The sequence below is a fragment of the Diabrotica virgifera genome, chromosome 1 (genome assembly GCF_917563875.1).
Source record: "Diabrotica virgifera virgifera chromosome 1, PGI_DIABVI_V3a".
In the NCBI taxonomy this organism is placed as follows: Eukaryota; Metazoa; Arthropoda; class Insecta; order Coleoptera; family Chrysomelidae; genus Diabrotica; species Diabrotica virgifera.
In genome coordinates, this window is record NC_065443.1 from 192,853,759 (window position 1) to 192,881,323 (window position 27,565).

The 27,565-nt window shown below is 33.7% G+C and overlaps 1 protein-coding gene across 2 annotated transcripts in view; it reads right to left on the reverse strand.

The window, feature by feature from the left end:
• LOC114334182 (uncharacterized) overlaps positions 1-27,565 on the reverse strand; it is an 883,857-nt gene that overhangs the window by 239,597 nt on the left and 616,695 nt on the right. For both annotated transcript variants that reach the window (XM_050641876.1, XM_050641875.1), the window contains one exon: positions 11,433-11,631. In XM_050641876.1, coding sequence (XP_050497833.1) covers positions 11,433-11,631 — 199 coding nt within the window. The remainder of the gene's footprint in view (positions 1-11,432; positions 11,632-27,565) is intronic.

Consider the following 27,565-nt stretch of genomic DNA (forward strand, 5'->3'; position numbering starts at 1 on the left):
AACTCAGAAAATATTCATTCCGTGTTTCGACCAACCCTGTATACTAAAATTTCAAAATTAGCTATACTAATGATTCTTAACAATAGTAGACTATATTAAAAATCACTTGAACGTAAGCAGAGTTTTTAATGTCAAACTGTTACAATTCAACAGGGTGTGAATTTTGCAACGAAATTAATAAAAAAAACGTAAATATCTTTCAAAATACCCTGTATAATATTACAAAACGTCATATTTTAAGAAAAAAGACATTAAGGAGAATCCAATAATGTAAAAATATACAGGGTGTCCCATTTAAAAAAACGAAGATATAACCGGAAGTTGCAAAGAGATGAAAATATTTTCGTTAAATAGATCATCCTTCAAAACCCCTACATTCCAATTTTCATGATTCTGTTGCCTTTATTTCTCGAGATATTTCTAATAGGCCAGTTATCTGCCTCACCCTATATATAATGTTCTTGAACTCCTAAGTGGAGCATAGAGCTTCAGTGAAAACGTGCCATCGGGTTCTATTTTGCGCTAGGGCCTTCACCTCATTCCAAGACTTACCTTGACTTCTTATCTCGTCCATGATGGATCTTCTCCAAGTTTGTGCTGGGCGACCTCTTTTTCTTTTTCCTTAAGAGCAAACAGTAGCGATCAACAGGTAGCGAAAACGCGTTCCAAGATTGCGGCTGTAATTTTGAATATTTTTTCGAGATATTTGGCACACGTATTCGTAATATAATAAAGAATGGCGGTACAGAGCCCAATTTAAAAAATATGTTAATATGTGGAAATGACTCTGTAATTAAATACAATATTAAAAAAACGAGCCTGTACCGCCATTAAGAAGAACAAAAAAATACACTTTATTCAAATAAACTTTTTTATCCGATGCCTAGATATTGTGTCATTTTGGAACTACTAAAAATTTTTATTTCATTAGTAGTTCCAAAATGACACACAATCTAGGCATCGTATAAAAACGTTTATTTGAAGAAAGTGTATTTTTTTGTTCTTCTTAATGGCGGTACAGGCTCGTTTTTTTAATATTGTATTTAATTATAGAGTAATTTCCACATATTAATATATTTTTCAAATTGGGCTCTGGACCGCCATTCTTTATTATATTACGAATACGTGTGCTAAATATCTCGAAAAAATATTCAAAATTATAGCCGCAATCTTGGAACGCGTTTTGGCTACCTGTTGATCGCTACTGTATCACCTTAAGGATTCCACTCTAGGGCAGTTTTTGCAATACTGGAACTATCTTTTCGGAGTGTGTGACCTATCCACCCCCACTTTCTGGATTTTATTTCATTTTCTACCCTCTTTTGTTGGGTCAGGTGTAGCAGATCTTCGTTTCTGATGGTGTTTGGCCAGAAAATACGGACAATTCTTCGTAAACGTTTGTTAACAAAGACCTGCAATTTGTCTGTAAGGGATTTTGTCACTTTCCAGGTTTCACATCCATAGAGTAGAACAGATATAACATTTGACTGGAATATTCGGATCTTTGTCTTTGTAGTATATTCCCCAGACCTCCAAACAGGGTTAAGCATGCTGAATGCTTATTGAGCTTTTCGTATCCTCATACGAATATCGTTTTCTCTACCTCCGCTTTCTGTTATGACACTTCCGAGGTACGTGAAGTTTTCCACATTTTCAATCTGCATGTTGTCGATATTAAATAGCGTGTTGTTCCTTGTGTTTATTCTCATGGATTTGGTTTTACTAATATTGATTTTTAAACCTATTTTATTGGCCTCAGTGGATAGTGTTTCCAATTGGTCGGCCACATTCTGGAACCTTTGTCCTAACAGGCAGATATCGTCGGCGAATTCCAGATCACTTAGGCGTGTGGTTAACGTCCATTGTATCCCTTTTGTGTCGAAGTTTAGTTTGGAGAGAACATAGTCTGGAGCTATGTTAAACAGAAACGGAGAAAGCACACATCCCTGTCTGACTCCAGTAAGTACGTCAAATTCGTCACTGTTGATCCCATTGTGTGTCACGCTGCACGTCGCCTCAGTGTACAGTGACTTTATAATCGAAATTATTTTATGAGGAATGTTTCTTAGCTCTAAAATTTTCCATATAGCGGCATAAGATAGGCTGTCAAAGGCTCGTTCGAAATCAACAAAAACGATGTATAGAGGTGTGTTCCATTCAACCGATTATTCCATTATTACCCTCACAGTATTAATGTGATCTATGCAGGAAGATTCTGGTCTAAAACCTGCTGGATTTGCTCGAAATTCAACCTTGTTTGTTAATCTATTATGTATGATGGTCGTAAAAATTTTATTTATGACAGTAAGCAAGGTTATTCCTCTCCAATTTTTGCACAGTGTGAGGTTGCCCTTTTTTGGAAGCTTAATAATGTTACCTTTTTTCCAGCCCGCTGGAATGCGGTTTGTTTCCCACACCTCTCGGACTATGGGGAGCAAAAGTTCAGCGGTTAAATGCGGGTCAGTTTTAAGTAGTTCGGCAGCAATGTTATCGATTCCTGGAGACCTGTTATTTCTCAGAGACTTGATAGCTGTTATTATCTCCGTTTTGGAAGGGGACTCGCAAGATATATGCAAGTCTATATTCTGCGGGTGTTCAACAATTTCATCTGCGTTATCCCTGGGCGTGCCTAGCATCTCCTGAAAGTGCTCTTTCCATCTCTCTACTTGGTCATCCGTTGTAGTAAGTAATTCACCTGTCTTGGATCTTAAAATGTTCGAACAGTTGGGCCCATCTTTTGTTAATCGTCTAGTAATTTGGTACAGCTCTCCAGTCCTGTTGTGTTGTGCAGCTGTTTCTGCTTGTTTTGCCAGTTCTTCAGTCCACCTTCTTTTGTCTCCTCTTGCATTCCTTTTAACTGCTTTATTTAGTGTTTCATATTCTTGTTGTCGGTTCGTCTTCCTTCTACAGTTCTTGCTTGCAAGTTATCTTTTTTTTTCGTTGTTTTCTTTCCTCGATAAGATTCCAAGTTTTATCTGATATTCATTCCTTTTTATCTTTCTCTTTTTAGCCAGTGTGTCTTCAGCTATTTCTGTCAGAATATTTGCTAAATCTTCCCAGATATTTACTTCACGTTCTCGTGTTTTCCTGGGAGCGTTTTTAATTTGTTTAGATTATATGTGGGTCTGTTGGTATTTCCTGTGGTTTTGTTTTTTGCCAGCTTGATTTTAATGGTACCAATTAACAGATGGTGGTCACTTGCCATGTCTGCTCCTCTTTTATTTCGTACATCAAGAAGAGATGATCTCCATCTTTTTGATATGGCGATGTGGTCTATTTGATTTTCTCTTGTATGACCAGGTGCAGTCCATGTTACCTTGTGAATATTTTTATGTGGGAAGATGGTTCCACCAATAACTAAACGATAATTGGAGCAAAAATTAGTAAAGCGCTCTCCATTACATATAAGCGGTTAAAAATTGAAAAATTGCGAAATCGGCCATATTTAACCCTCAAAAACTATGTGAAAAACTGAGAATTTGAATGTTTTCAAGGTAGGTAGATATTCTTTAAACATCGATTGATGAAATCACGAAGAGTTTTTTGCCATAAAATATCAAAAACCCCTTTGTTTTTTAATTGACAATCAAGCGTGCGCGACACTATTTTCTACCGTTGCATGTGTATGCAGTATGGTGCAAATGAAAGGAATAAATTCGTTATTTCGTAAACCGGTAACTTTAAGGAAAAATCCCAAAAGAGGTCGGTTTTTATTTTTAAGTTATGATATTGTCGCATATACAGTATACTAGTGACGTCATCCATCTGGGCGTGATGACGTAATCGATGATTTTTTTAAATGAGATTACGGGTCGTGTGCTTGCTCATTTGAAAGGTTCCTCAATTCTCTATTCAGTAATATAATCATGTACATAATTATTTATACAGGGTGTACAAAAAATTTTTAATAAATAAATCATTTGGGAAATTGACAAAAAAAATAAATTATTGGACACCCTGTATAAATAATTATGTAAATGTTTATATTACGGAATAGAGAATTGAAGAACCTTTCAAATGAGCTAGCACACGACCCCTATTCTTATTTAAAAAATCATCGATTACGTCATTACGCCCAGATGGATGACGTCACTAGTATTCCATATATCTCACAATATCATAAATTAAAAATAAAAATCGACCTGTTTCGGGATTTTTCCATAAAGTCGCCGGTTTACGAAATAACGAATTTATCCCTTTCATTTGCACCATCCTGCATACACATGCAATTAAAAAACAAAGGGGTTTTTGATATTTTATTGCAAAAAACTCTTCGGGATTTCATCAATCGATGTTTAGAGAATATCTACCTACCTTGGCAACATTCAAATTTTCAGTTTTTCACATAGTTTTTGAGGGTTAAAAATGGCCGATTTCTCAATTTTTCAATTTTTAATCGCTTATATGTCAAAAACTATCAACTTTAGAGAAAAGTAACTAAAGACCTTATCTGTTTGGAATGATCCAAAAAACATAAAAAAAATTGATCCATGAAAAAAAATAATTTTAGGAAAAAAACAAAAAAAAAACGTTTAAAAAATTTTTTACCAACTTTTGGTCCTGGCAACATGCAAATCTCTTAAAATGGGTCCTTTTTGAGTAAGATTGTGCAAAAAATCCGAATTAGAATATTATTCCTAGCAGATGCGCAGTGGCTTTCTGGACTATACATTTCTTTTATGTTTGAATTTCATTTATACATAATGAATTTCATTTGTTTCCACCATATGATTTTCTAGAAACATTTTCCTTTCAAACATGACCGATCGGATAAAACTTTTCGAGATTTTGGTCCTATTCTATTTCGATACACAACCTAGTAAAGACAGCTTTTGTTATTGGAGATGATTACAGAGTACAAACAGAAAAGTGAGTTACGATGTTTTGATTCAATTTTACTGATACGATCTAAAAGCATAACGTTGGGTCGAAGTTCAACAAAAGAGGTAACGCAATGTAAACTTACACAAGTTCCTAGGTAAATAGCAGAGGTTCGTTGTTTCGTATACAGGGGAAATAATAATTGGGTCTCCTTTTTGTGATAATATTGATATTTTTATCTGTTTCATACTAATGTTGATATACTAATAATAGTTACTTATTTCTTGTCCTTAAAAATGTAGTATTATATTTACATAATGTAAAAAATGACTAGATTTTATCTATTTAAGAGATTGCATATGATGTAAGTACGGTGTGGTGCAAATGAAACGATTCAATAAACTTTTTCTTGAATGGGCGATTTTAAAATTACAGCCCGAAACAGGCCGAGTTTTGTTTTTAAATTATGATTTTTTAGCGTAAAATATATCATACTAGTGACGTCATCCATTGAGCGGGATGACGTAATCGATGATTTTTCTTAAATGATTATAAGGGTCGTGTGCTATCTCATTTGAAAAGTTATTCAATTCTGTATTTAGTAATATAGACATTAACAAAAATATTTATACAGGGAGTCAAAAATTATTTTTTCGAATTAAATTAATTGACACAAAAACAAGAATGAATATAATTTGTTTAATTCAAATTTTACTGCAGTAAGAAAACTTATTTGACAAATAAATATTACTTTTCGCTTCAATTTAATGCTCAAGCTGCCACCCACCTGCCTCTTAGCAGTTTGAAGATTTAATTTAAGTGAAAACCAAAGTTTATATGCGAAATAAACATTTTATTTCACCTTTCTGACAGCAGTATTATGTATTTTGAATTAAATAAATTACACATATTCTTCTGTTTGTTCCAATTAATTTTAAAAAATTTGGAACACCTTTTATAATATTAATATTACTGAATAGAGAATTTTTATATGCCATTAGAGTGAAAACTTAGTCTTTTTGCTAGCAGTTGCCGCTAGGGCATCTATGGCATTTCGTTCGTTGCAATCCGGGACTGCACGCTGGGGTTTGTTTTGGTTGGATCAGGGAGAGCAGCATATGTGCCTCCTGATGAGAGACTAATAAGTTTCGAAACCGGTAGGGGTGCTTGCGGCACTCTCTGATTGGACTAGAATATGGTTCGGCTGTGTTTTCGTTTTGCAACGAAATTGAAAATGGTTATTCATTTTAGAATTGAATTACTTTAAAAATGAGCATTCTCATTTAAAAAAATCATCGATTACATCATCACGCTCAGGCGGATGATGTATATGCCAAAAAATTATATTTTAAACAGATAAAAATTAACCTGTTTCGGGATTTTTTATCCAAAATCCATAAATTTATTCCATTTGGCTTTGACACAGTATAATACGTAATATTATAGTTACTCTGGGCTAATTAGTAAAATACAAGGAGAAGTTATTTACGAGCAATTTTATTGCTGGAATCAAATCTTATGATTCTATATATTAATAATATAGGTATGCAAAGTCCAAAGACAGTGTGTTGCTTTTTTTATAAAGAAAATAATCCTGAGGCTGTTTAAATAGTCCAATTTCAATTCTGTAAAGTACATTAGATAGGTACAGTGTCTTTTTATACAAAAATCATAGTTATTCTTATGCATCCTAATTATTGTGGTTATTATAGCGACCGTAAATTTTTAATTAACAATTCAATTGTTGCTAAACTGTTCATTCAATTTCCATCGGCTTCTGGAATTATAATCTATACGAAAAGAGCTTTTATGCTATTAAGTTATTTAATTATTGATGAACAATTACTTATCTAAAATTTTAGTTGAAAATTAAAGATTTTGTTGGAAAAACCGGCATTTTCCGGGAAAAATTTTCGTCGAAGTAAATCGGGAAAAACACATCTTTATGCAGAATTTAATTACAGTGAATTTTTATTTGGGTGTTTTTGGTGTAGGGTTAAAAATTTGGAGTTATAGAGCAAAAATTGAGAAAAACACGATTTTAGGGGGCCATTTTGTTTATAAAAAAAGTAGCACACTATCTGCGGACTTTCTAGATCAGAAGTTCTCACCGAGAGAGGTGTTAGACAAGGATGCGTGTTGTCACCTGACTTATTTAACATTTATGGTGAACATGTCATGAGGATGGTTTTAGAAGGATGGGCCGGTGGAGTAACAGTAGCTGTTAGGAAAATCTCCAATTTAAGATTTGCTGATGACACTACACTTATAGCAGCAAATGAGCAAGAAATGTTTGATCTTCTGCGAAGAGTTGAGTACAAAAGCAATAAAGTTGGTCTGAAAATCAATAAAGCTAAGACAAAAATAATGGTGGTCGACAGATTTGACACTATTCAACTGACTAACATATTACAGGAATACCAGATAGTAAACACCTTTGTCTATCTCGGGTCTAGTATAACTAACGATGGTAACTGTGAATCAGAAGTTCGGAGACGTATTGGTATGGCAAAAAATGCGATGAGTCGCCTAACTAAAGTTTGGAAAGGCAGATCTATCTCTCAAAATATCAAGATGAGACTGGTGAATGCCCTTGTATTCTCAATATTTCTATGCGGAGCAGAGACTTGGACTCTTCGCGCATGCGAGCGCCAAACAATTGATGCCTTTGAGATGTGGTGCTGGAGAAGAATGCTGCGCATACCTTGGACAGCTCATAGGACAAACGTTTCCATTCTAAACCAACTCAATATTAAAAAAAGGCTGTCCACAATATATCTGCAACGAATTCTGCAATTCTTTGATCACGAGGTTCGCAGAGGTGACGACAGTTTTGAGTAATTAATTGTTTCTGGAAACGTTCCGGGGAGAAGGTCAAGAGGACGATCACCAACTAGATGGTCTGACCAAATAAAGCATTCAGCTGGAAACTCATTCTGCGAAGCTCTTAGAGCAGCTGCAGATAGAGACCAATGGAGAAACATTGTTAGGAATATTGGAAGAAATCACGATCCTCAGTAATGGGGAGACGACAGGAGAGAGAGAGAGGGATCTGCGGACTTTGCATACCTATATTATTAATATATACAATCATAAGATTCGATTCCAACAATAAAATTGCTGGTAAATAACTTTTCCCAAAAATGGCCTGTTCTCCGATAATCTGCCTAGGATAAATACATATTTATATGATGAGGGTAGCGGGAGATATTCTTTTATGTTCCGGTAGAAGATATACCTATTACAGGGATTCTAACCTGCCCACGTGAATCATCGTTATTTCCCAATCTTTTGACGCCTGGGATAAATTTTTTCCTAGAGCCATTTTCCTACCTAATTACTAAAGTTTTTCTTCCCATATCTTACTCTGATGTCGGGCAGCATCTTCAGTATCAAGATATACCTTAAGGAAAATTCCTAGAACAGTCTCTTACTGGATACTATAAATTTAAATGGCTTTTAGATTGCGATGAAAACCGAAAACTACTCCATCACTCTTCCCTATTATAATCATTGCAACAATTGAAAAATAAGTATTTGCCCTCACTCCGCGTCAGACTTTTGATAGGTAGAGGAAGAATCTCTGAAAGGAATTTAAAAATTGAAACGTGAAACGTAAAATGTATTTGTCTTCTTCTTCTTATTCTTATATTAGGCCTCTTGGCTGTTCTTAACCGATTTTGAGCTGTGATGTTGACTGCCAACTATCTCGTCACCTTTTAAAGGGCCTTTCTCATTGATCTCTTGCCTGTTGGCTTCGAATCCCTGGCTATACGGTCTATTCTCTCGCTGTCTATTCTCGTCACATGCTGATTCCACTTTCGTCGTCTCTGTCTTCCCCACCTTACTATATTTGTATGTTACAGAGATCTCTTATTCTGTCGTTCGGTATTCTGTCTCTCAGTGTTTTCCCAGTTATTGACCTCAACGTTCTCATTTCGGATGTTCTCAGTATCCTCTTGGTTTCTGCTGTGTCATATCTTGTTTCTGTCGCGTACGTGGTGATCGGTTTTACACGTGATTTATGCGTACTTTCTCTTTCAGCCTCATATCTTTGTTTCTCCAGATGACATCCCTCAGACATCCTGACAAGTAATTGTCTTCATTTTCTTGCTTTCGGACGCTCTCTTTAACATTTCCATAACTACATATATTTCGACTTCCAGATATTGGAATCTCGAGACTTGTTTAATTAGTTCGTTGTTAATTACTAATTTGCACCTTATGGGTTCCCTTGACACTACCACGGATTTTGTCTTAGCTGTTGATATTTCCATGTTGTAGTTCTTCGCCACTCTGTATTGAAAGTTTGTGCCATTCGCTGTAGGTTATCCTCATTATCGAAGATCAAGATTACGTCATCAGTATAACAGAGGATTTTTATTTGTTTTCTGTCATCTTAGATCCTTTTCCAGTACCTTTAATGCTTTCTATGATTCTGTCCAGTACTACATTAAAAAGCAATGGGCTCAAGCTGTCCCCTTGTCTGATTCCCTTGATATCTTTAATTATCCATACCATCTTGTTGGGCTGATTTTTCTCCTTTAGCAATCTTAGCACATCCTTCAATCTTACACAATCGAAGGCCTTAGTCGGATTTATAAAGCACACAAATGCAAATTTATTATATTACCGTGCTTTCTCAGCAATTTGTCTGGCTATATGAATATGGCGTCTCTTAATTGTGGACCTATTTTGCCGAAACCCTTGTTCCTCACGTATTGTGTATTCTTCATTTATTTTATTGGCAAGTATTTTTGTTGGTGATGGTACAGTAGTTGCTAGGGTCTTTGCTGTTTCCTTTCTTGTGTATAGGTATTGTTATACTCGTCCTCCACTGGTCTGGTATACGCTGGCTACATATTATTTCTTGAAAAAGGATCTCTATCTTATCGAATAAGGTTTCTCGTCCGTATTTTAGGAGTTCATTTGGTATCCCATCGGGTCCTGGCGCTTTTCTGTTTTTTTTTTTTTAATATACGTATGTTATTCCTTATTTCTTCTTTTGTGATTTCTAGTTCTGTGTCTTTGTTGGATTCGTCTTAATTTCCTGTTTCTTCCTATTCTTCAGGTATTATAGTATTTTCCTTATATATAGTTCTTCTATATAGGTGGTCCACTGTTCTGCTTCTTTTATTTAAACTTCTATATTCGTTAATCGGGTTTTTCCTACTTTTTAGTAATTTCCTAACTTTTCCTTGGGCCCGTTCAAATCGTGTTCCATTTTTTTAGTAAAGCGTGTCCAATATTCTCTTTTTATATTTCTTATCTTAGAATTGATGTAATTTCTTGTATTTCTGTATTGTTGGTAATTGTTTGGTGTTTTGTTAGTGCAGTATTAAAGGTATGCTTTCCTATTCTCATACGTTAGATCTCTTATTTCAGTATTGAACATGGACTTTGATATTTTTGTTGCATGCAGGTTAAATTTTATGACTCCTATACTTTTCTCTGCGGCTTGTAATATATTATATTGCATTTTTGCCCATGTTTCATTTACTCCCTCACCTGTTGTTACTGGATTTATCTCAAATCTTTGTTCTAAACGTCTTTTATACAGCCATTTTTTGTTTTGGTTATCTCTATGTTTAGTTTTTCGAAGCACTTGGGTGATTTTTTCTTGTTTTGTGGTATTTTGAGCAAAAATTTTCCAAGCACCATTTTATGGTTTGATCCGATATTGGGTGATGTTAATGTTCTTACGTCTAGTATTTGTTTGGGTATGAATTCTGTATTTGTAGTTATATAGTCTATTGTTAATTGTTAGCCTTGCGTGTTTTGCACGTGTATTTGTGTTGGGGTTTATGTGGAAAAAACGTGTTGTTTATTATCAACAAATTTTTGGTACGTAATTCAACAAGGTATTCTCCATTTCGGTTCAATGTATCTTCGTTGAATCGTTGTTTGATAATATCTATGCTGTCGCATAATGCTCTGATAAAAAGTATTTATCAATATGCTAAACTACATAATTTAGAAAAATAAATGGCCAGACTGAAAAAAGATAGTCTTGGAATTAGTTAGGGCAGATATCAGGGTAATTGTAATTTCCCCATCCCATAAACAATGGGATGCTATACTATTATAAAAGTGACAATCAGCAAACCGTGTCAAACCAAAAAAGCGAAAATAAACTAAATTATCGGAGAAAGCGTCCAAGATATGATTTAAAATATACTGATCTATTTATTGGAGTGAATTTTTCACTCCAATATAAAAACTCACTCATCCAAGTTAAATACGGTAGGTATCAAAGAATTGAGATTTTGGGTGACTCAAATTGAACATGTTATCGAGCCGATGTTATAAATAATCTTCCGATTTTTTGCTGTTCTCTTTGAGATTTTAAAAATTTGAGTAAGTAGTGGCAACAAAACTTTTTACTTTTCTTTTATTAGCTGTACCTGTTATAGGAAGAATGATAAGGTGTATTTCAGATAAGTGAAGAAGTTTGATAATCAAGTTTGCTTAGTCATGTAAAATCTTTAGGTATCAGTATAGGGGGCAAAATTTTAGTCCACACAGTTTTTAACACTTATTTTTTTTATTTTTGTTGTTCTTGTTTTATCGCTAAACAAATAAATGCTAATATGTAGAGAAAATATACTTACTGAAATGTTACATTTGATTTCTTATATTCTTTATTATGCTGAAATGTCCAGTTCAAACTGAGACTTTCGTTGTTGAGCCTACTATTAAAAACGTGAGGCCCACAGTCTTGAAAATTTGAAAACTCCCCGTCTAGGGCTTCATCAATTGACGAACTTAGAGTAAAGTCTACTGAGGTGGTTATACTTTTCTGCAGAACAACTGAAACAAAAATAAAGTAAAGTCAGTGAGGAACGGTAATCCGCCAATATTTTGAATGGGTATATATCAGTATGTAAAAAACCAAAAACAAATTTGCAAAACCGTGTAAAATTTTTGTTTGTCAATTATCAGCATTTCTTCAGCAGCATATAGCCATAATATTATTTTTTAATGACTTTAATTTCCAATTATGTAGTACGATTTTTCATCACGTATTTATTTCTGTATAATCAGATTATTATTATCTATTTATAAGCGAGATTCCTGCAGCCTCTACCGCTTCTAGAATTTCGACCGCCATCTTTTTCTGTCCATCCATTCGTCTTATTTGATGGCTCTATCTCTCATGATGTGCCTTACATTTTCTTCCCAGGCAACTCAAGGCCTTCCCATTCTTCTTCATTGTTGTGGTATGTAATTTAAAGATTTTTTGGCCATTTATCTTCATCCATTCGTCTCATGTGACCATACCACACTAGTTGTCTCGTTTCAATTCTATCTACACTGAAATATACCGTATTTGTCCTCCTTCTAATATCTTCATTTCTGATGTGATATTTTTTGGATATACCACACGCTCTCCTTAGATAATCCATTTCTACTACTTCTATCCTTTTTCTATCTTTTTTCGTGATCTGCTAAACTTCTGCCCCGTAAGTTATAATAGGCTCTACCAAGGTACAATAGATTGTCAATTTCGTTTTTTGTCTTTTTGTCTTATATCTTTAGACCATAGTAGATGAGCTTAGTATGTTTACCGCTTTTATGCCCTGCTGCGTTCTGTTTTCGATGTTTTTTTTTGGTAATGCCATCTTTAGATATTATAGATCCGAGATATTTGTATTATTAACATGTTTTTGTGGTTCTTATTTCTAAATCTGGATCTTCTTTATCATCCCCTGTTTCAAGATACTCTGTCTTTGACATATCTATTGAGGCCCCATGTTTCATATTCTTTCTCTAGTTTTCTAAACATGTAGTCCATGTCTTCCTCATCATTCGCCACAACGACTACCTGATCATCTGCGAAAAACAAAGTTGTTAGACATTTACAACCGCCTACGTCTATTGCCATTCCGGATATTTGTTTCCTCCACTGTTCTAGCGATGATTGAATTATATTATGTGGTAGTTTCTTAGAGAATCAGACTTTTAGCTAAGAAACCAGCCACTTAGCTAAGAAGCGCTTCTTAGATTAATGAAATACAATGTGTCCACCCTCTTTTTTATAAGGCTGAAAAATCCAGCTTTATAGACAATTTTCGAAGGTTTTAGTCTAAAAAGCTAAAATCTTCAGTCACTTAGACTAGCGTCGTATAATTGCCCCGCCTCTTCTCTATAAAGCTGAGACCAAAGCAGTTTTATAGAAAAATTGGAAAACATCTGTCTTATAAGCTGAAATTGTCAGTCCTTTAGGTATAACGCCAAATGGGAACTGTACTTCCCGTTATGTCAAATGACCTTTTGCTATTTTTTAACGAATAAACTAAAAACCCTATTTTAGCATGATTGAGCAATGAATATTATTTAAACAAAATCTATTAAATCGGCCGACACATACTCACGCCTTGGCCCAAAAAGTGTAGTTTAATTTTGATGAAATTTCTCCTGACAAAAGGAATACATTTTTATAGCCGCTTGAAATACTGTTTCCAACCTTACAATATTTGGTCCTTATGTACCTTTTACCAGTGCCGGTTTAACCACTAGGCGCTTGGGGCGGGCGCCCAGGAGCCGGGGCCCCGAAGGGGCCCGTTTTTTTTAATTATAAAAAAATAAAGTCGCTAAATAATTTACATATTCTCCGAAAAAAATCATACGCAGAGACGCCAATACACTGCAAACGACATTTTTTCTATTGCTACATCTCTTCACGCCTATAGGTACACAGTGCCGTAGCCTAGCCCCAGAGAGGCCCCGTGTCAGTGTTTGTGGGGGGCCCTTTTCCAAAAATTACAGAAATTTGTCAGATTTCGGCATGTCATTGATTAAAAACTACACAGGTAGTGGGTAAAAAGTGTGTAAGTTATCAATCAATGGCCATGTCTCGAATTGTATCCAAAATAATCGCACAAACAGAGTTTTTTTAGTTTCTAATAATTTCATTTTGAATTGTGGGGCTTAAATAATAATTCATCTCACTTTTCGGCTTCAAAATAAGTTTTTTTAAAATAGGAATAAAATAAGTCCTTTTAACCCGCGAGTAGTCGCGCGGCGAGATAGAATCTCAATTTTTATCCTTTTTCGCGATAACTTGATGAAAAAATTTGCAATTTTGAAAAAATTGTGCCTCGAAAAAAAAGTGCTTTGAGGAACCGTGTAATAATGCTTAGGAATTTTTTCTTCTTCTTCTCCTTTTTGTGGAATTTATGGCTTTGGGGAGAGCCAATTAGCTTTAACCCGCGAGTAGTCGCGCCGTTAAATAGAATCTCACATTTCATTCTTTTTCGTAATATGTACAGTAAGGTTTGTCAGTAACGGCCACTAAAAATGAAAGAACTATTGGCCGATATAGAAAGGCGGACGGTATTGCCAGTTTTTGTAGTCTACATATGTTTGGGAAATTTTTAAACTGGCCGTTAGGACAGGTAGCCGATGTTGGCAGGTGGCCGTTAACACAGGTTTTTTTAATAAAATTATTAGAAATATATATTTTCAATATAAAAAGTAGATAAAAATAGTACAAAATAAAAATTTGTTTTAAATTCGTATTTTGAGATAGAACCTCACACGCGACTATCGACGTTACAGAAGTGAGCGCGACTACTCCCGGGTTAAAATAGTTAAACGAAAGACAAAAATAAATACATAAATCTAATTTATAGATAAAGAATAGATTATTCTCGAAAATGCCAATACCCCAACAATAGGTACACACTTTTTCAAACATTCAAAAGTAAAGCGATTACAATAATTGCAATTTGGCATTATACAGTGGCCTCTAAGGATAGCACTCCACTTGCGACTTGTAGTCGCAGCGACAAAAAAATCGCTCGCGCAGAAAATCTAGAGTCTAGAAAATTAGTCGCTGTTTTCAGAATCGCGAATTGAATGTTACAAGGATGTAACATCAGCTTTTAGATGTTTTTTTAATCTACAGATAAAGGAAAAGTCACGAAGCCAGTTAATACTTTATGCGAGAAACATTAAAACGATGTTGATGAAACCAAAGAGAACTTGCATAATGAAATTAGCCATTTTGTAACGTTATGCTAAAATTTGAATAAACATCATACAATTTATTTGATTCTTCCAGGATGTAAAAGCAACCTTTCCCAATATTTTAACTTTACTGAAAATTTATTTGACGATACCAATTTCTAATAGGTCTGTTCGTAGAACGATCAGCAACCGTTTCCAACTATCAGACGCATGCGTGTTCGTAGTCTACGATCTCTAACTGGTAACTGCGCAGCGCTAACTGTTAACTGCGCATGCGTCTGATGGTTGCTGATCGTTTGGATCGTACTACGGAGCGTCAGGCGAGCGGCTTTTTCGGCTTTAAAAAGAATAAAAACCTATTTAAGGTCAAATTTGGGTCAAGAAAACTTGACGCATTATCACTATTGTATATAGACAATGAAGAACTGGAGAAACTGAATTGTGATAATATTATAGGCAGTTGTCGAATGCCAAGTCATGAAAAAAAGTTGTCTAATTTTTTTCTTTGTTTCTTTTTAAATGTTTTTTTGCTTGTCATGTGTTATTTTGTGGAACTTTCTGTTTTATATTTATGATTTTAAATGTATTTTTTGGATTATTTTTTAAGTTTGCTATTATTCTTCTTGCTTGTTTAAAAAATATATTTTATGGATTTTACAATAAACCTTTACAGTTAATGCATGTGTTTTCTTGTTAAAAAACTGACAACGAATAGCAATGAAGGGGGCCCCTAAACCTCCAGCGCCCAGGGCCCGAAGTTAGGTTAAACCGGCACTGCCTTTTACCATCAAACTTAAGAAAACTGCTAGAATATCGTACATACACTATATTTTACCTTCTCCATGTTACGCAGGCTTATATAATCCGATAGAAGCAATACATCATTCTTGCTCTGTTATACGAAATAAGGCAAACAGCAAGTCCGCCAACATTGACCATACCGTGTAGGAAGCAGCCCGGCAAACAGATTTATCTTCATCATTTATATTCTCGGAACCGCATGTTAGCTATAACATTATTCATTTGTTGTAAGAAAACGGCGAGATCCGAGCGATATTGAAAAGACAAGACGTCAAGGACTTTAAGGATCAACGCTTGACAGGGAATTTGAGTTGATACATATTTTCAAATTGATTTAAAAACTAGAAAATATGTAGTTAGTGTAACATTATACTAATAATAATAAATACAGTAGGAAAAATGAAAGAATACCCATGAACGAACATATAAACCACGCTGTATTTTCCTGTCACCGTGTCACACAAAAAATTGGCCAGGGCAAGTACATGTAATAATTATTGTTACATGTACTTGCACTGGACAATTTTCTTTGTGACACGGTGACAGGAAAATACAGCGTGTTTTATATGTTTGTTCATGGGTATTCTTTTATTTTTCCGACTCTATATAGATTATTATTATAATTATTATAATATTCATTTAATTGTAAATTACGAGTAGTGATAATTTCAAAAAATTATCAAAGATAATACCATGAGTCCGAAGGACGAGTGATTTTATCCATTTCGGTTTGTTTGAATGATTTTACCCTAATTAAGGAAGTTTAACCCGCGAGTAGTCGCGCGGTGAGATATAATCTCGCGATAACTTGATGAAAAATTTTGCAATTTTGAAAAAATTTCGTAAGTGCCTCGAGGAAGGGTGTAGTAATGCGTAGGATTTTTTTTTCTTCTTTTTCTTTTTGTGGAATTTATGGCTTTGGGGAGAGCCAATTAGCTTTAACCCGCGAGTAGTCGCGCCGTTAGATAGAATCTCACATTTCATCCTTTTTCGTAAAATGTACAGTAAAATTTGTCAGTAACGGCCACTAATAATGAAAGAACTATTGGCCGATATAGAAAGGTGGACGGTATTGCCAGTTTTTGTTGTCTACATATAATTGGTTTGGGAAATTTTTAAACTGGCCGTTAGGACAGGTGGTCGATGTTGGCAGGTGGCCGTTAATACATGTTTTTTTAATAAAATTGTTAGTAATATATATTTTCAATATAAAAAGTAGATAAAAATAGTACAAAATAAAAATTTGTTTTAAATTCCTATTTTGAGATAGAATCTCACACGCGACTATCGACGTTACAGAAGTGAACGCGACTACTCCCGGGTTAAGTATGAAAACGAAAAAATTTATCAAGCAAAATTTAGAGGACGAGTGGTATTTGAAAAGATTATTTTGTGAACCAATATGTATTATTAGTAAATGCGGGCATCTTTGAAATATTTTTAAGACAACTAGGATCAATGTCTTAAGTAGGTTATAGATAAATTATTTTATGATTTAAAAATGAACCAATTTATTTATTATATTGTTAATACATAAAAAACTGTGTAAATCGAAAATGAACAATTATTAAAAACACAATTTTTATAATATGCGATTTTCCAATGTCGTTCGTAACGTCTAATCTGTCCTCACTTTAAGTATCATTAATTACAGTCGCAGTTGATGTACTGGCAATGCACTCAGTTGTAGTAGTTGTTTTAAGTTTATTAATAATTTTTTTATGATGTTCTTCATTAACTTGTAAATAAGGTTTTAACGAAGAAGCTGTGGCATGTCCAGTTATTTTTATTGCCTCCTGTTCTTGAATTCCTGCCTTAACAAGATGAGATACTACACTGGATCGGCTTGAGTGATTTGTTATTTTTCGGTTTTGTGTGTCCAATCCGCATTTTTTTGCAGAGTTCTTCAACCATTTAGCCATTTCATTTGGTCCAATGGGAGTATTTTTATATCATATTCCATTACCTGTTTGCCAGTATGGATTTGGGGTAAGGAAAAATCTATCGCTGGTAAAATTTTTACCACGCTTCTCCATAATTTTTTTATATAGTCTTATTGGGCACCTTTCTGGATCTTTAATGTTTGGTGTCAGCCATTTTGAATCCGAACACTTTTTTGACCACCTTGGCATGTTTTGGTAAAAATTGGATTATATTCAATCCTTCCTGTTTCTTTGCCGGCATTATTTATTTCATATTTGAAATAATCAATTCTACAATGAACACCCTCACCACCGCGCCATGCTAATTCGTAAGAGACAACATGAAAAAATTTCATCTCTAATCCTAGCGGATTATTTTCATCGCACGAATCTATAATACTCAAATACTCTTTTTCATCCAGCGCTATAGCATTTTGTTTTCTTTTTTCGGGACGACTTTGTAACTCTTTCCTTTTTGCATTTCTCACGTCCCTTGCCTTCTTAAATTCAATGTCGATAAACGGGTTAAAACTTATATTAAACTCTGAAAAATATTTTTCTTGAATCATTTTGGCTGTTACATTCCAAATAGTTTTAACAGAGTATTCCTTGTAATCTTCACCATTCATTTTCTTCATATTCATTTCCCAATCTTCAAGAACTTTTGCAATTTCTTGAATACTTGTATTATCATTCAACTGATAGTTCCTTACTGTGCAAAATTGCTCAAATTGTGTCCAAACAGACCTTTTTGTCTTAATTGTATTTTGAGGCGTATTAGTTTTTAACAAATCTTTAATTTGTTCATGATTATTGCCACCAAATCTAACGCTAACGCCCATTTTGTTTAAATTAAATTATGACGATGTTAAATCGCGAAAATTTAAATCGGTCAAAATTGCGCGGCCTACTTGCTTCGTGGTCTTACCCAGCTACGCTGGGTGAGTTCACCACAGTGCAGTGGTGTGCATAAGAACAAATTACTGAATATTATTAGTTACTTATAGCAATATTAAACAATTTTTAACCAATAATGCTAGTAATAAATAATATTATCTTAAAACTAACAAATATTTCCCTTTAGATTAACGAATTTTTAAGAAAATATATAACAGGTACAATTGTACCTATGCCGTCTGTTACCGGCGTAAAATTATACCGCTCGACAAAGGTTAAAGAGAAAAAACCGGTTATAACCGGGACAAAAAACAACCGGTAAAACCGTTTATTGTGAAGTAAAAAAACCGGTTTTAGGTTTAAACCGGTAGGTTTTTCCCATCCCTACTTTGTATGTATAGGGACAATATTGGTACGGACAATACTGTAAATTGGACATTGACGTTACATACCGGGCATTGTCGTGAAGATCCTTTTTCCTGGTTAATAAGGACAATGACCGTTCTTTAATAACAATACATTATCTATTGGCGAATGTTGTAAAGACATAATTAAAATTAGAGTTTTCATCAATAAACGGTTAATAACGATAACGGCCAGAAGCAAATAACCATGTTCATAAATAAAAAAAATTATCCATTATGTATTATATTTTATAAAACAACTTTTGGAGTCTAATGGTTATTGAGTGATTTTGAATGATTATAACATAAAACTCCAGACGACGAGTTTTACTCTGGGCACTAGGTACATTGGACATTATCGCTGTCATAAAATGCGTGCTCAGCGACAACCAAAACCCCCCGAGTTATGGCTATTGACTGATTTTAAATTATTAAAACATAAAGATCTAGGGGCGACGAGTTCCACCCTGGGCAAGAGGTTCTTCGGAGACCATCGCCGTCTTTAAATTATTAATAAGCGACCCCCAAAACCACCGAGTAATGCTTATTGACTGATTTTGAATAAACATAATATAAAACTCTAGCTGACGAATTCAACTCTGGGCACCAGGTACCTTGGACATTATCGTTGACATGAAATTCGTACTCTCCGACCCAAAAAACCCCTTGGGTTATGGTTATTGACTGATTTTGAATGATTATAACATAAAACTCTAGGCTACGAGTTCCATCCTGGGCACCAGGTTCCTCCGGGACCATCGCCCCTATGAAATTCTTGCTCGCCCACCCCCAAAACCTCCGATTAAAGGTTATTGACTGATTTTGAATGATTATAACATAAAACTCCAGACGACGAGTTCCACCCTGGGCACCAGTTACTTTGGGCATTATCACCGACATGAAATTCATGTTCAGCGACCTCCTAAGCCCCCGAGTGTAGAAATTGAACTCATTTTCGTCAATATTTCCCGAGTTCTAAATTTTTCATTTTCCATATCTCTGAGATGCACATTAAAAATGCGTTATTCTTTTGGCGACCGAGCTCCTGAACCGGAAGAATCGGTTTACCATAACTTGTGTTTTTCCTGATTTTTTATGTAAAAACATGTTGTTTTTTTTTTCAATTCTTTCACTCTGTATATATTAATTTTTCAAAAAGGTAGTACCGGCATTGAAAAGAGCGTAAAAATATTTTTTAAGAAATATTTTGAACTGTTTAGTTATATTAATTACCATGTAATACATGCATAATTTATCTTCAGATGTGCGACAGATTCGTGCAAATATTATAAGAATCATTGTGCGTTTAATGGTAGAAGCATATAATTTGGACACCATATACTTCACATGCAAAGATTCAAATTTAGATATGAGACCATTGCAGATTTTGTCTTTTACAAAAATGGCGGGCATTTAAAATGGCGACTATACATATGTGACTCATAGCGGGATAACTTTTGAACGAAAAGTCCGATATCAGCCAAATTTGGTAAATAGGTTATTTTTTATGTATTAGATCGAGCTCTTGAACCGAAAAAATCAGTTTACCAGAAGGTGTGATTTTATTGATTTTTTATATAAAGTAAAAATATGTTGTTTATTTTTTCAATTCTCTCAGCCTGTATATATTAATTTTTCGGAAAGGTAATACCGGCGTTGAAAAGAGCGTAAAAATACGTAACTATTTAGTTATATTAATTACCATTTAATAAATGTATATCATATCTTCACATCTAGGTACCTATGTGCGGCATATTCGTGCAAATAATAATATAAGAATTATTGTACATTTAATGGTAGAAGCATATAATTTAGATATGGGGCCTTCTCAGATTTTATCTTTTACAAATATGGCGGGCTGTCAAAATGAGTCTGCCCCCCAGGTACATGTGAACATACGTTATGCATTTATTAAATAATAATTAACATAACCAAAACGTTCAAAATATTTTCTAAACAATATTGTTACACTCTTTTCAATAGCGGTATTACCTTTTTGAAAAATTAATATATACAGGGTGAAAGAATTGAAAAAAATCAACATATTTTTACATAAAAAACAGTAAAATATCAATCGTAAACTAATGTATAGTCGCCAGTTTGAATGCCCGTCATTTTTGTTAATGGAAAAAAACCTGCGATGGCCTCATATCTAAATTTGAACCTTTATATCTGTAGTTTACAGTATATTTGTACATGGGAGGCATACAACTATCCTAAGTCCATTTTTTCAGAAAAATACATTATTGCATAACCGGGATCGGATTACCCTATATTATTCAGGGGAATACTATACTAAGTCCAAACTCTTTTAGAAACGAAATTAGACGAGAAACTATGTATACTATGTCCAGTTTGCTTTAGAGGTATATTATAATCTTATCTGGAGTTAAACTTATATTCCTCCAAATAGAAATATTATGAACCGGATCCAAAGTCCATTATAGGATTATATGCCTCTCAAGGAAAATATATCAAGTATATAATAAAATATACACACACGTGTGCATTTTCGTTGAACTTAATATTTTTAAAACTTACTCAAATTAATGCGTAGTATATTAAGTGCACATCAAGTGGTGACTCTTTAGAATATTGGTTTAGTAATTTTATGGTTTACAGGCCGCCCTAATTTATTGTGTTTATGTCTTTTGGAGATTGCATTTAATTTTTACTTAATTTATTAGGTTGTACTAAGCAGTATTTTAACGAATAATCATCATTAATGACAGGCAGGCGCATTCTGAAAATAATATATTATTTAGTTTTTAACGTACCAGCATAGCAAAGAGATAACAGATTTAAAATCGAAAGCGGGTTATTTTAGAGAAGGTATTTAGTGAGCCTTTTATTGCTTTAACAATGACTTTTCGCAAAAGAAGTTTAAGGATATTAGATTTGTCGCTCTCCGACATACCTAAGTCTTTAAATACAGACCCCAGATTACAAAAAGGTAAGTTTTTATCACTAAATTACTATTTTTTTCAGTCAGTCGTAAAAAAATAAATGCAATATTTACTGATTTTCCAAATGTTAATAAAAATATCTTTAATAATAATTATTTAATTTAAAGTCTGCTTCCGTTGTAACGAAACTTTCTATTTCAGGTGAAGATAAATAAACCCTACCACATCACGAACTTTGCGATATATGCGGCCAAGATGCAGCCATCAAACCTGCTAATGTTGCAGAAGAAAACCACTCTAAACAAAGTTCTGTGGTAAGTGGCAACCTTTATTTAAGTGACAGCGATGACTCAATAAAGGATAAAGATTATCAACCAGATTCGGACACTGATTCAGATGAAAGTGTAAGTAGGTTTCCTTTACCTTTATCGGCATTTCCAGAAGGTGTGCCAAGTACATCTAATGCTATACCAGACTCTTTAACTAATACAGTAGAAGATACTATAAATCCCAATCGTCTAGTGACCAAAAGAAAAGTCGTCAATAAAACAAAAATAAAGCAAACAGGAAAGAAAAGAACACGACATGTTCTTAACTGGAAAGCGAATGAGAGAAAAAGAAACTATGCTGATGGAAGGGCCTACGTTAGTAAGAAGGGTTCCTTGCAAAATTTTAAAAGTGTCATGCGGAACATCTTGCCGCATGAAATGTGGTTCAAAATTATCTGAAGCTCAAAGGTAAGATATTTTCAAAAAATATTGGAATGATACAGCAGATTATAACATCAAAAGGCAATTTATGTTATCTTGTGTCCAAACGAAACCAACAGAACGAAGTAGGTTGCGCTCAGGGATGAATCTAAACTAAGATCAAATACTTTAGTATACTATTTTGTAATTAACGGTAATATAACTGTAGTTTGTAGAACCATGTTCTTAAACATGTTCAGTATTTCACAACAAGTAGTGAAGACTGCTTCATCAAAGCGACAGGATGGCGGCATGGTTCAACGGGATCTTCGGGGCACTCATGAGCCAAGTAATAAGACAACAGAAACAATTATTCATTCTGTGGTGTCACATATTTCATCTTTTCCGAAATACGAATGTCACTACAATCGGGAAAGATCCAAAACGAATTATTTAGGGCCTGATTTAAATATTGAAAAATGTATAAATTATACGAACATCAAAAAACAGAGAATAAGGATGCTACTGAAGATATAGCAAAGCCCTGGCTATATCGCGATATATTTAATCAGCAATTTAATTTAACATTTAAACCCCCAGAGGTAGACACTTGTGACGACTGTGATGTGTTTGCAGCTAAAATACGAGCAATTGATAATGATTCTGAGAAACAACTGATTGAAAACCAGAAATATACGCACTTAAAAGAAGCATAAAACAGATATAAATTTAAATCTATTGATATGGCCGACGCAAAAGTAAATATAAAGCACAAAGTACTGACTAGTGATCTACAAAAGTGCCTTCCAACGCCACATTTGACCAATTGTGTGAATTTTTATAAGAGAAAATTATGGACTTTGAATTACACTTTATACGATGGATAAAATAGTGCTGCGTATTGTGTAATGTGGGATGAAACCAAAGCAAACAGAGGAGGAAATGAAATTGCTTCGGGAATTTTAAAGTCGGCTAATCTAAATATTCCTTCATCTGACGTCGAATATGTAACCATATGGACAGATAACTGTTGGGGCCAGACCAAAAACCTATGTGTAGTTATGTGTGTATTTTACCTCATTCCAAGTTATCCCAAACTATAAGTAATATAAATTGTAAATTTCTTCTAAAGGGGCACCACACGCATATGGAATCCGATTCAGTACACGCTAATAATGAAAGGAAACGGAAAAAACTACCCACTCTTACTATATTAACACCCTGGGACTGGCAACAATTTATTCGTCAGTGCAGAATAATTTATTCCAATAAATACGAAGCTGTCAACATGGAACTCAATGAATTTAAAAATTTTGAATGCTTATATTCTTTTGAATGCTAAAGTTTATTAAAAATAAACTTTACCACAAATGAATGTGCAATTGATTCCTATATCAACAAAAAAATATAGTGATCTTATGGACTTACTATTATACTTGCATTCTTATTGCCTTGATTTCTATAAAAATCTGCCACATTCAAACGAAGAATCCGAGTACCCTAACTATAATGATGACATATAATTTGAAAACTGTATGTTAATTATAACTAAATAAAATAAATAAAGAAATATTTACGAGTTTTTTTACACAGATAACCAATTTATGAGGACTTAGTATATGTGTATCATAAATATAAGGAGTTTCATAATAATTTAGAGGTAATATATCTTAAGTCAATTATTTTATCATCTTTAAACCCTTACTTTACTTTCAAAATACTACAGCAAACTATATATAATACTATTTTTAACTACCGACAATAGTTTCCGCTACAATTATTAATTATTTTTCATTTTTTGCACAAACATCAAATATAATGTTTAAGTTCTCCTCCTGGAAAATTATGAAAATGTGACTTAGGATAGTATGCTTCCCAATATATGGTCCAAACTATATGCTTCTACCATTGTGTGTGTGTGTGTTTATGTTTTATTGGCACTGGTTTAAGCAACCAACTGGCCAGTCAATGTGTTTTGAATTCTCTCTTTTACAAAATATATGCTTAGTATCTAAATTTAAAACTATTAGTACTACTGTTTTTTTTTTACTCTGTTTTTTTTATTATTTTTTTTATTATATTTTTTAACATTTTTTTTATTACATTTTTTATTTTTTTTTATTTTTTTTTATTTTTATTTTTTTTTTTTTATTTTTTTTTTATTTTTTTTTTTTAGTTTTTTTTTTTTTTTTTTTGTATATTTTTTTTATCGCGCTAAGACCTAAACCCGATTCAACCTCGCGGAGGTTTAGATCTTAGTAACTTTTTATTTTATTTAATTTTTTTTTTTTTTTATTTTTTTTTCTTTTTTTCTCAGAGCTTTAATTTTAAACAATTAACATGGTTGTATAAAATTTTATAAACATCTAGATTGTTTGATTGTAAAAGGTATATAAGATTAAAAGGAAATTGTACATTAACTTGAACTAGATTGGCAAAAAAGTTTGATATTTCAATAAAATGTAAAGGACATTCTAACAGCATATGTTGTAGATCAGCTAGCTCTCCACATAAACATTCATCATTATCTACAAGTCCTATTTCTCTTTTGTAGACTGGAGTCAGACAGTGATTACTTCTTATTCGACAAATAGTTTTGATAAAGCCTTTGTTGGAAACTTGATTAAACCATGTCTTGATGGGAAGTGTAGGCTGGATTTTTTTGTAATAATTTCCTTTGTCTGAATTATTGTATTGTTCCTGCCATTTCGTCCGTTTGATAGATCTCATAATAGAAATTATGTCTCCCATAGGAAGTTGATAAGTATGCAGAGTGGATTCCTTCGTTGTTGCTTTTTTAGCCAGATCATCTACTATTTCGTTGTTTTTTATACCAATGTGTGCTTTTATCCAACACAATATTATATTTTTGCCCGATTTCAAAGCTTCACTGTTCATTGCTATGATGTCACTGATGATATAATTTTCTGCAAAATTATGTACATTATATTTCAATGTCTTTACAATGCTTTGGCAGTCTGTAAATATAACATAATTGAGTTCTTTTTGATTAATACATATTTTGTATGCTTCTTTGATTGCAATAAGTTCAGCTGTGAAAATTGTCATTTTATCAGGTAATCTGTTGTTTATTTTTATACTTTTTTGTGGGTAATATATAGCATATCCAACTTTTCCTTCCATTTTTGAACCATCCGTATATAATTTCTGATAACTCCCCCAGTTTTTTTGTACACACTGAAGGTGGTCTATTTTAGTAAGGAAGTCTGTCGCACGAATATTACTTAAATGACAGTTAACTGGAGATAAATAATCTTCATAATTTAGCTTTCGAGACGAGCTTTGTTCAATTTGGTGTATGTCGCCAATGGAATTAGAAACGTTGAGGAAGCTTTCCACAACTAAAAGCAGTTTCTTTTTTTCCCAGTAATAATGAGTTAGGTATGAGGTGGTTAAATGAACAATTTTATTTAATAGCAGTTTATCGTTAACCGCTGTTTTAACTATAAATTTCTCACTTAGGTATTCCCTGCGTAATGAAAGTGGAGGTTCATTAAGCTCACATTCCATGACCAATATAGGTGTGCTACGAAGATAACCAGTGCATAACCTAAGTGCCTTATTTTTGATCCTCTCGATTTTTTGGAGTACAGAGTTTGATGCTGAGCCATAAAAAATAGATCCATAGTCTAAGATTGATCTTATCAAATTTCTGTATAGTAATATTGATATGTTTGGATCAGCTCCCCAGTTACTGACACTTACAGTCTTCATGATATTCATTGCATTTTCCATTCTTCGTAATATGTAATTTGTGTGTTCTTTCCAATTTAATTTGGAGTCTAAAAATACGCCAAGAAATTTTATTGAAGTTTTATAAGGAATACTAGTATTATCAAATTGTAGATGGCTTTGAGGAACATATCGTTTTTTAGTAAAGGTAACAATGGTTGATTTACTCTCTGATATTGTTAAGTTATTATCGGTAGCCCATTTTTTTATAATATTCAATGTCGATTTAAGGTAGTTATTACATCTATCTATTGACTTATTTTCTGCATATATCGCAACATCATCAGCGTACTGTAGGATTTTTATGTGTTGAGGAAGTTTAGTTTCTAAGTCAGCAGTATACAGTATATATAATATAGGACTTAGGATGCTACCCTGAGGTAGTCCCAAAGATGTGTATCGGGAGTTAGATTGATCTCCATTTAATCTAACGTGAACTGCTCGATTAATGTATAAGTTAATGATGTTCCATGTTACTATCTCGGGTATTCCTATTTCCAACATTTTCGCGTATAGTATGTGAAGATTAACGTTGTCGTAAGCCCCTTTTATATCTAAGAACAAAGCACTAACTGCTTTCTTATAAGTAAAGGAACTATAAATGTCTATTAAAAAGTGGCAGAGGCTATCTTGTGTGGATTTACCTTTTCTAAAACCAAACTGACTTCTTGGTAATAGGTCGTTCTTTTCTAGCCAAAATTCCAGACGGTTTTTAATAAGTCTCTCATATGTTTTTAGTATACAGGAAGCCAGACCGATTGGACGGTAAGAATCCCAATTCTTTGATGATTTTCCTGGTTTTAAAACCGGGATAATAGTGTAAACGTGCCAATCGTCAGGAATCTTTATGCGGCGCATCCAAATTTCATTATATATATTTAGTAGTGCAGCCTTACCAATTCTTGAAAGATTTGATAGCATCGAGTAATGGATATTATCGGCACCTGGTGCTGAATTTGAGTTTTTCTTCAACGCAAAGTTTAGTTCAGTGGCAGAAAATGGTTTGACTAGGAAACGGATTGGTTCTGGATAGTCGTACAGAGCATTTAGTTGTAAATCAGGAATTACTAATTCTGCAGACGGCGGTGTGATATTTTGATGGAACTCTTCTATCCACGAAGCTTCCGACAGAATAACAGGGACTTTGTTCTTTGTTTTTCTATTTTTTATTCGGTTAACTGTTGACCATACATCTTTAATAGGGACTGACCTATTTAGGGATCCGACATAATCTCTCCAGCTATTTCTTTTAGTTTGTTTAGTGATCTTCTTGACATGTGCATCATCTTTTTTATACTTAAGTAGGTTTTCATGGTTTGGATTTTCTTTGAATATACAAAAACTTTCCTGTCTTCTTCTGACTGCTTCTTCACATTCTAAATTCCACCAGTATTTTCCTC